The 10000-nt window shown below is 45.0% G+C and overlaps 1 protein-coding gene across 1 annotated transcript in view; it reads right to left on the bottom strand.

Annotated features, from left to right (window-relative positions):
• LOC125034020 (rab GTPase-binding effector protein 1-like) overlaps nucleotides 1-10000 on the bottom strand; it is a 49983-nt gene that overhangs the window by 25793 nt on the left and 14190 nt on the right. The window contains exons 4-10 of the mRNA XM_047625661.1: nucleotides 9562-9636; nucleotides 8274-8352; nucleotides 7641-7729; nucleotides 5026-5104; nucleotides 4135-4240; nucleotides 3083-3115; nucleotides 816-1158 (exon numbers count right to left, since the gene is read on the bottom strand). Of these exons, the coding sequence (XP_047481617.1) occupies nucleotides 816-1158; nucleotides 3083-3115; nucleotides 4135-4240; nucleotides 5026-5104; nucleotides 7641-7729; nucleotides 8274-8352; nucleotides 9562-9636 (804 nt within the window). The remainder of the gene's footprint in view (nucleotides 1-815; nucleotides 1159-3082; nucleotides 3116-4134; nucleotides 4241-5025; nucleotides 5105-7640; nucleotides 7730-8273; nucleotides 8353-9561; nucleotides 9637-10000) is intronic.

Raw genomic sequence — 10000 nt, 5'->3', positions numbered from 1 at the left:
GGAGGAAGGGAGGGAGGGAGGGAGGAAGGGAGGGAGGGAGGAAGGGAGGGAGGGAGGGAGGGAGGGAGGGAGGGAGGGAGGGAGAGAGGGAGGGAGGGAGGAAGGGAGGATGGGAGGAAGGGAGGGAGGGAGGGAGGAAGGGAGGGAGGAAGGGAGGAAAGGAGGGAGGAAGGGAGGAAAGGAGGGAGGAAGGGAGGGAGGGAGGGAGGGAGGGAGGGAGGGAGGGAGGAAGGGAGGGAGGAAGGGAGGGAGGGAGGGAGGGAGGGAGGGAGGGAGGAAGAGAGGGAGGAAGGGAGGAAGGAAGGGAGGAAGGGAGGAAGAGAGGGAGGAAGGGAGGGAGGAAGGGAGGGAGGAAGGGAGGGAGGAGGGAGGGAGGGAGGGAGGGAGGAAGGGAGGGAGGAAGGGAGGGAGGAAGGGAGGGAGGAAGGGAGGAAGGGAGGGAGGAAGGGAGGGAGGAAGGGAGGAGGGAGGAAGGGAGGATGGGAGGAAGGGAGGGAGGGAGGGAGGGAGGGAGGGAGGGAGGAAGGGAGGGAGGAAGGGAGGAAGGGAGGAAAGGAGGGAGGAAGGGAGGAAGGGAGGAAAGGAGGGAGGAAGGGAGGAAAGGAGGGAGGAAGGGAGGAAAGGAGGGAGGAAGGGAGGGAGGAAGGGAGGAAAGGAGGGAGGAAGGGAGGAAAGGAGCTAGGAGCCCGCCCGCGTTCACGTGGTCGTGAGTAACGGTTCCTCCGCCGCACGCACCGGAGAGTTCGAACGCAGCGTGAGTCAGAGTCCTTGACACCTCGCAAAACCTCGTCCTCACAACGCACAGCACCACACACCGACCAAGATTACAGGGCTGCAGCCTCGACTGCGGACACGAGAATTTCCCCGCAATGAGAGCACCCAGCGACAACGCCTGCCGAAGGCCCGACTAAGTGTGCGCGCGCTTGGGCTGCGTCGCCTCCCGCCTCCCGCTCTCCGTTCTGCTCCAGCACCGCCGCTGCCGTCACCGCCAAGCCACCTTCCGCCGGCCTCCTCCGCTCCCAATGCTGTTACTGCACTGCCGAGGACACCAGCACCCGCGGCAGTCCGCAACTCCGCCTTTCGGAAGCGGCCAATCGGCGATCCCTTGCCATTTTCGATCGAGCATTCCGTTACTCGTCGACGCCAATCGCATCTCGCACGCAATTTTCACCGAAACGTCAAATCATCGCCGCTAAATCCAGGCCAAAGGGGATCACGGGCGCACACCAACAATCACAAAAGTGAAACCAGAAAAACAAAGATCAACACGCCTGGATAACGTATGAGCACTTCGTTCAGTAATGACTTAAAAATGCACAAATGCAGGATAGCCCAGAACAAAACAGTTCAAGCGAGAGGGGAAACACTGCTGTGCATGACAGCTGTGCTCCAGACACACACGAGCTTGGCGCAGGTGTTGGTTAACTCATGACACCTCGAGACCTGCGTTAATTCTTATCTATATTCATATAAATATATTTAACACATACATTGCTCATCCTCTCCTTCTCCATGAGTGTGTGTGTGTGTGTGTGTGTGTGTGTGTGTGTGTGTGTGTGTGTGTGTGTGTGTGTGTGTGTGTGTGTGTGTGTGTGTGTGTGTGTGTGTTTATATATATATTTGCAAATGTAAATATATATGTATACGTATGTGTACATGTGCATGTGTACATGTATATATCTTATAAATTGTATCATATAAAATATATGCAACATATAATATATATGTGCGCATGCATACCTGCATATGTATGCATGTATACTTTGCAGATATACATGTATAGGTATACATGCATACTTTTATATGTATACATGTTTATGTATTTATATACATACACACATTATGTGTGTGCATATAAACTTTCAAGCCCCCCCCTCCTCAACGACCCTTGCGAGGGACGGCCCCTAGCGCTGGGGAGGGGAGGGGGGGGCTCGCGGGCGTTCCCCAAAGGAGTGCCACACCGTAACCGAGCGCCCAAGCCCCACTTCACACTTCCATCATCCTCCTCCTCCTCCTCCAACGGAAACATCGCTGACATGAAATCAATCACACATGCACCTCAAACTTGGCTCCTTCACCATCTGTCACTGAATAATAGTGAGGATAAAAGCCACAGCACTGGTTATGCGCCACAGCAGGACCACAAACCTACCTGCACCATTCCCGTGATGCGCCTCGTCCGGGTTGAAAAAACGTGTGAACTTGCGGGTCACATTCTTAAAAAGGTCATTGTTGTTGTTGTTATTGTTGTTGTTTACACGCGGCTCCATTGTGACGTGCGGCGGAGCGACCATTAGATCCGGGTCATGTTCCAGCGAGCGTCACGCCGACCACGCCACTTCATTTAATCCTGGTTGTATGCACCGATCGGCCGTCACTCAACCAAGGGGTTAGTCCACCACCGCACGCTCTCTGTTACCAGTTCCAGTGCACAATAACAGGGAGCAGACCTGATCCGAGTCACCATCTCTGTAACGGAGACGATCTCTCTCTGGCTGTCACCTTCTCTCTCAAACACTAATCTTCAAAAAAGTCTTGCAAAAGCCCACGTAAATACACACACGCACACACATACACATACACTCACGCGATCGCGAAGACAACGTGCACATTCATCGAAGAATACGAGGTCGTCTTACGTCACACAGACTTCCGGCATTGTCTCTCGCCTCATGCTAATGTTTATGTTTACTGTCACGATTCACTGTAACCGGTTTGCATTACTAGTCACGTTATTCTTGATACTATTTACGTAAACAGCTGTGGAAAGGTACAAATTCGCATAAAATTTTAACAGTGCATATCCACTGCGAGTCCGAAATATCCGCAATATCCACTAAATCATCTCTGCACCTATGGGGGGGGGGGGTTGTATTATGTAGAGTACGAGTCTATCTGGCGAACGTTATTTTCATTTAGCCTGTATATACTCCCACGCTCACAAGGCCAAGCTAAAAGGAAATAGCAACGCAGAGAAAAAGAAAGAAATAAAGAAGAGCGGAAGCGCATAACAACATCCGCCGTGGCACAAAAGGCCCGCGCGGTGCCATGTCTTCTTCCTGCCACTAACAGGACGGCCAACCTGGTGGGCGAACTGCGAGGCCCGGCCCATGGCCTTCTCGAGGGGCCAGGGCAGAGGTAGCGAATGGATCACTCCAAATCATGGGAGGGAGAGAAGGGGAGATCGGCAAGCGGAGAAGGGAGCGAGGACGAAAGAAAGGGGGAGGGAGGGAGGGATGAGAGTGAGTGGGATTGAGTGAATGTATGTAGTTTTGTTTATTTGTGCGTGCGTACGTGTGTGCGTGTGCGAGACAGTAAGTGAGTGAATGAATGAAACAGTGAGTAAATGAGTGAGACAGTGAGTGAATGAGTAAATGAGTGAGACAGTGAGTGAATGAGTGAGACAGTGAGTGAGTGAATGAGTGAGACAGTGCGTGAATGAGTGAGACAGTGAGTGAGTGAATGAGTGAGACAGTGAGTGAGTGAGACAGTGAGACAGTGAGTGAGTGAATGAGTGAGGCAGTGAGACAGTGAGTGAGTGAATGAGTGAGGCAGTGAGACAGTGAGTGAGTGAATGAGTGAGGCAGTGAGACAGTGAGTGAGTGAATGAGTGAGAGTGAGTGAGTGAATGAGTGAGAGTGAATGAGTGAGATAGTGAGACAGTAAGTGAGTGAATGAGTGAGATAGTGAGACAGTAAGTGAGTGAATGAGTGAGATAGTGAGACAGTAAGTGAGTGAATGAGTGAGATAGTGAGACAGTGGGTGAGTGAATGAGTGAGATAGTGAGACAGTGGGTGAGTGAACGAGTGAGATAGTGAGACAGTGAGTGAGTGAACGAGTGAGATAGTGAGACAGTGAGTGAGTGAGTGAGTGAGACAGTGAGTGAGTGAATGAGTGAGACAGTGAGTGAGTGAGAAAGAGAGAAAGAGAGAGAGAGAGAGAGAGAGAGAGAGAGAGAGAGAGAGAGAGAGAGAGAGAGAGAGAGAGAGAGAGAGAGAGAGAGAGAGAGAGAGAGAGAGAGAGAGATGAGTAATGAGTGATGAGTAAGTAAGCGAGCAAGTGAATGTGAAAACTGAGTGAATGAGAAGCATATGCAGGCGTGAACGTGTGTGTCTATGATCCAGTCTTCTAAACCTCTTCCCTGGAGCAGTTACCGTCCAGAATCACATTATCCGGCCGCGCGCACAGCGTATATCCATCACCGGCCAGGCCAAACATCTGCCGCGACGTGCGATCCCACCTGTCATCGGAGTTGAGCTTTACACTTGTTTATCTCGAAGCAATACGTCTTCTAGCGCAGATATTCTTAGTCAGCCATTCCAAACACATACTACATCGGTTCGAATATATAACGCCGGCTCCTATCACTAGTTGTAACATTGTTCTTGCCCTAATCTAGCTCCGCCCACACCACACGGCAATACAAAGAAAAATCACTAATCAGCATCCAAAGCTTAACAAGCCACGTGGACTCATCTTGCTGATGAACAGAAACACCCATCGCAGTCTACCGTCCGTCATCGTATACAGCATCGACTTTCATGCTATCATAATGCTTATACAATTAGCCGATCTCTCGCCTGTAATGCTCACTAAAATTTCATCACAAACACACTCCAGACACAACTCCACGAAAAACGCTAACAGTGACTGGCTGTTTGCAAGACTGGAGCGAGTTTTGCACGACGATATAACACCGCCAAGATCTAATGACTGAAGAGTAATTCAGACCCGGGACCGATAGACAGCCTGTTATCAGTGTATATCTGAGTTTATGTTGGTATCTGAGCTTCCTCTGATAACATTACTGACATAGGGTTGAGGTATTATCTAACACTAATGATTCAGGGTCACGCAGCACTTACCTGCCATTTAAATGTGATTATGGAGGGTAGAGGATCACACTGTCTTTAACAACAAATAATAAATATGTAACAAGCAAGACTGCTCTGCTTCGACAAATGCGTCTAGCGTTAATTGGACTGATAACCCGCACCTAAAAGCGATAGTTAAGACTAAAATTACCCAGCAGACACCACTTTTTTAGCCAGGAATTTGCTGATAGCAGTACATAATTTCTTATAGTACAACACCGCAAAGTCAGCTGATATAATAGTGTTCACAACTATGTTATCAGTATCTTAAATATTAACTGTTCTTCGGCTTGTCTGTCTTACAATATCACCACAGTGATATTGTAAAATTTAAAATGATTCTACTCCAACAATCATGGTAAAACAGAATACATGATGGAGGTTTATGTATACTGTTCCATGTTACAATAATAACAATGAAATTCTAAATTAATGTGTTTATTCAATACTGTCTGTGCTAAGACTGATACAGATTCATACAATGCTCAGTATTATCCTTTCATTTAACTCAGTGCCACCGGGAAAATGCTGTGCTCATTGTTAATTTGTAAAATGTCTCTGTACAGAAGTGGCTCTGAAAGATGGAATAATGCAATGCCGCATTGATATAGATATATAACAATCCTTCCTTGACCTTGACTTTGCTGATGATGTTGCCATTCTATCTGAATCTCTGGAAACCCTAGTGGCGGCTCCTGATGCATTTAGCAATGAAGCGAAGCCCCTGGGGCCAGAGGTCTCCTGGACCAAGACCAAGATCCAGGATTTCGGGGCCTACTAGGAGACCCTGTGCAGTCGTGTACATGCTTGTGGTGAAAACATCAAAGTCACAGAGAGCTTTATATACCTCGGTAGTGCATTTCACGACTCTGGGCTGTCAGACCAGGAAGTCAGTAGACAGATTGGCCTGACGGCAGGGGTCATGAAATCTCTCGACAAGAGTATTTTGAGATGCCGGTACCTGTTCAGAAGGACCAAGCTACGTGTTTTCAAGGCCCTGATACTGCCAGTTTTACTATATGGTAGGGAAACTTGGACACTATCTTGTGCTCTGGAATCTTGTTTTGATGCCTTTTGTAACAGATCCTTGCACTGGATCATGGGGTACAGTTGGCGGGACCATGTGTCCAACCAACGGCTGCTCTGTGAGACCGGTACAGGACCTGTTACTTGTACAATCCGTGATCGCCAACTCAGGCTACACGGCCACTTTACTCGATTCCCGCAGGATGACCCTGCCCATCAGGTTGTCTCTGTCCATGACAATCCTGGGTGGAGGAGGCCTTTGGGACGACCAAGAAGGTTGTGGCTTGGGCAGATCGATCAAACCTGTCGTGAGGAACTAGAGATGGGCCGGGCCCCTGCCTGGCGGCTCACCATGAGGGACCCTCATAGGTGGAAACAAAGGGTGGATGCGGCTATGCGCCCCTGCCGCCGTTAGCTCCCAAATGATGATGATGATGACCAGGCCTTGAACCTTGGTCACTTCAGGTATGAAACCGGAGGGCCAGTAGTAAACTAACCATACCACACAACCCACTAAAAAGAATGTGCAACTAGGATCTAACTAGCTCCATAGACATTACCTATCTACTCATTAGTAATGATAGCAAGGTTTTACACACACTCCCCAAGGGCACTCGGTGGAAATTTAATTAGAAAAACGAAAACCAAAGTCAGATGTACTGAAGTATATATATAAAAGATGGAATACAATGCTGCACTGATATAGATACATAACAATCCTTCCTGACTAGGCCTCGAACCTACGTCACTATTTTTATTATAGACATTATAATTACTATAATGTTATATACATTAGTAACAGCAATATAACATAAAGTAAAATATTTTTGAAAATCAGAGAGAGGCAGTACTAATTAATAAAGTAAACTCACAGTGGGCATGGCATGTACGTATATGTCATGCATGTTGGATTTAGGTTAAATTAATTATGTAGGTAAAGAAATGAAGGCATCTGACTCTTTCTACTCTTCTGATAATATTACTAAAATGTATAATCTTGGTAAACTATTTAAGGAATTATATCTGACTGAAATGTAGATTCTCAGTTATAAAATGAGAAAGACAAATTACTGTCATTACATCAGATCCACACAAATCAGTCTTGATAACTCTTTGCTAATGTGACATCCATCTAGATAGCTTGCAATATTAATGCAATGAATACTTATGAAATACTGATGGCATACATTCTGCAGACCAGCATCTTTTCATTATTCAATATATATAATCTTCAGGATTTGCAGATCTTTCACATTATCACAGTTGTAATACAAATACTGTTTATTTGTACAAAAAATTGCCCAAAATTACCATTTTCACTCCTCCAAAAGTACACAATCCTCTTACTTGAATTTTAAAAGAGCCACAAAGAAATAAAATACAAACACCTAAATCATCCTTTTCAAAATCTTTTAAAAAGCAGTAATCATCTCAAATAAAGCAAAATTTGGCTTACTGACACACAGGGAAATTTAATAGAATAAAAAGGAAATGTCAAATCACTTAATATGAAGAAAAAAAATATGAAAACTAGACAACTCTAAACTGTCAGTGACAAGTTACCTTATGATGACACTTAAAAAAAAAAAAAAAAAAATCCAAATGAGAGAACCACAAAGGAAATTATCAGAAAAGTAACAGCTGCAAATTCAGTAACTGTGAAGATTCATAAATTCTTTTAAGGGACGTATCAAGAAGACATTCCATAAGATTTTTTCAATCATAGAAAAAAAAAATCACGTGAGATGACAACACCACTGGCTATGTTGAGCCACTTCCAGACATCAGTGGAGTAAGGAGAGTAACTTGTACTCATGATGCAACCAGTACTGGATTTAGATCTTGCAAAGTGTCAAAGTAAAGGTCTTGTAAAACTTGCAAACAGTAATATCGTTAACTCAATAGCATAAACAAAGGAATGATTCATATGGATGCAATACACAAATGATTCTGAAAATGCAGTACACATATAGCTCAATAACAATCTTGCAATAACAAGGATCATGTGCAAATACTACAGCTGCGAAAATTCAAAGCAGCATTTCTTTTACAAGGGCATGAAAATCCAACAATACTCAGACATTATAAGAGGTCCAAAACAATGACTGGTCAACCAAACCCCAATTATCCCTTGCTATTGCAAAATGAGCCCTGCAGTTGTGTGGCCTGGCAATAAAGGAAATTTGCCTTCTGGATCTCCATGAAATAAAACTGAGAGTCAAATTATTCTCTACCATCTTTGCATGACAAGCTGCAAATATATTACCAATAAGATCTTGTACCAGCCATGACTTACAACCTGAACAACTCAGCTCCACATACTTCTCAGGTTGGGTCACGCCAGGTTCAACAGACTTGAACTTGCTCTCTCACCAGCAGCAACCTGACTGGTTGATACAAGACACCTTGCAGCTCTTTGACTGGACCACTGGCTCCCCATATCCCTGGTTCGCTGACACAGTTACCAAATACTTAAGCTTCCAGATCCGGAACCAAGATCATCAACGTATCACAGTGCAGACACATGTTGGTCAAGCAGCAGCAACACAAGGACAGCCATGTCCTTTGCTGACTAGGAGAACCTCCCCAGCTCTCCTGTATAACTCCACATCACCAACAGCACTCAGCCATAAACAGTGGGAACTAACCCACTGACTCTAAAGAGACATTGCCCAGATCAAGCAGTTGATACCATCCTATCCACTGGTGAGCCCAGAGTGAATCGTTTGGCATTTTGCTCACTCACTTTGCTCACTCATTGAAGGGGGAGTACCTGTAGCAGCCATGACTCAACTCAGCTCCATATACTTCCCAGGTTGGGTCATGCCATGTCCATTAGACTTGTCCTCACTCTCACCAGCAGGCACTTCTTGCAACTCACTGCAGAGCCTCACGGCTCTCTGATTGTGCCAGTATTCCTGGTTTACTGACACCGCTTCCAACTACTTTTTTTTTTTTTAAATGTCTCTGCACATAGATGGCTCTCCTAGTGCTTAGCCACAAAGGAGTCAATTAGTATACCTTGTGACCTTACCCAATTCTGATTTTTTACTAGTGCTGTGAATATCGATGGTGTTATTTTTATTATAAACATTATAATTACTATAATGTTATAAACATTAGTAACAGCAAAATAAGATAACGTAAAATATTTTCGTAAATCAAAGAAAAGGGTAAACGGGAGAGACAAGTAGTACTCATAACTGGCTCATTCATGACTTAGTACAAGTGTAGCCATCTATGTGTAAAAACAATCAAACAAGTAACTCACAGTGGGTATAGCACGTACGTACACGTCATGCCCGTCGGCATTGGGTTAATAAAGTAAACTCACAGTAGGCATGGCATGCACATACATGACATGCCCGTAGGAATTGGGTTAAGCTTCGGGATCCAGAACGGAGATCATCAATGGATCTCACTCCAGATGCATCTCAGTCGATCAGCAGTAACACAAGGACAGCCATGTACTTCACTGACTGGGGAGCCTCCCCAGCTCTCCCGTGGAACTCCACATCACCAACAGCACTCACCCATAAACAATGGGAACTCATACCCATTCAATCACTCCCTAAAGAGACAATGGCCAGTTCTAATAGAAGGTATCATCCTATCTACCACAATTTTTTCAATACAGAAATTCATCAACCTCAACTTAAACTTATTTCGAAAAGCATGCAGATGAAGGCAACCAGCTGACTAGAAGGTATCTCATGTTTCTGGATATTTTTAATGCCTAATACACACCAAATATAAAATCTAGAGATTTCTACACAACAAAGTATCTTAGCATTGCTAAGGTTAGGTTCAAGTATGTAGGTTTTAAGGTTAGATGAAACATTTATAGACAGTAAACCTATTCATTCCAGCTCTTCAAAAATCTCACACTGGATAGAAAGATTTTCATTAGAAATTTCCTGGACCAGTGACCTGTCACACAAAGCACTAAGAGGTACACAAATCAGGAAACATTACTTTAAAAGGGTTAAAGCTTCTTGTTAATATGAAGTCAACTGTTTTTTATATGTCTTTCTTGACTATTGCTTCACCTTTTTTTTTTTTTTTTTTAAACATGGAGATGCAAACAAGTCTAACTTCCT

The sequence above is a fragment of the Penaeus chinensis genome, chromosome 17 (genome assembly GCF_019202785.1).
Source record: "Penaeus chinensis breed Huanghai No. 1 chromosome 17, ASM1920278v2, whole genome shotgun sequence".
NCBI classification, from domain to species: domain Eukaryota; kingdom Metazoa; phylum Arthropoda; class Malacostraca; order Decapoda; family Penaeidae; genus Penaeus; species Penaeus chinensis.
Note: the sequence above shows the minus strand (reverse complement) of the source record. Positions and strands in the feature narration are given on the sequence as shown.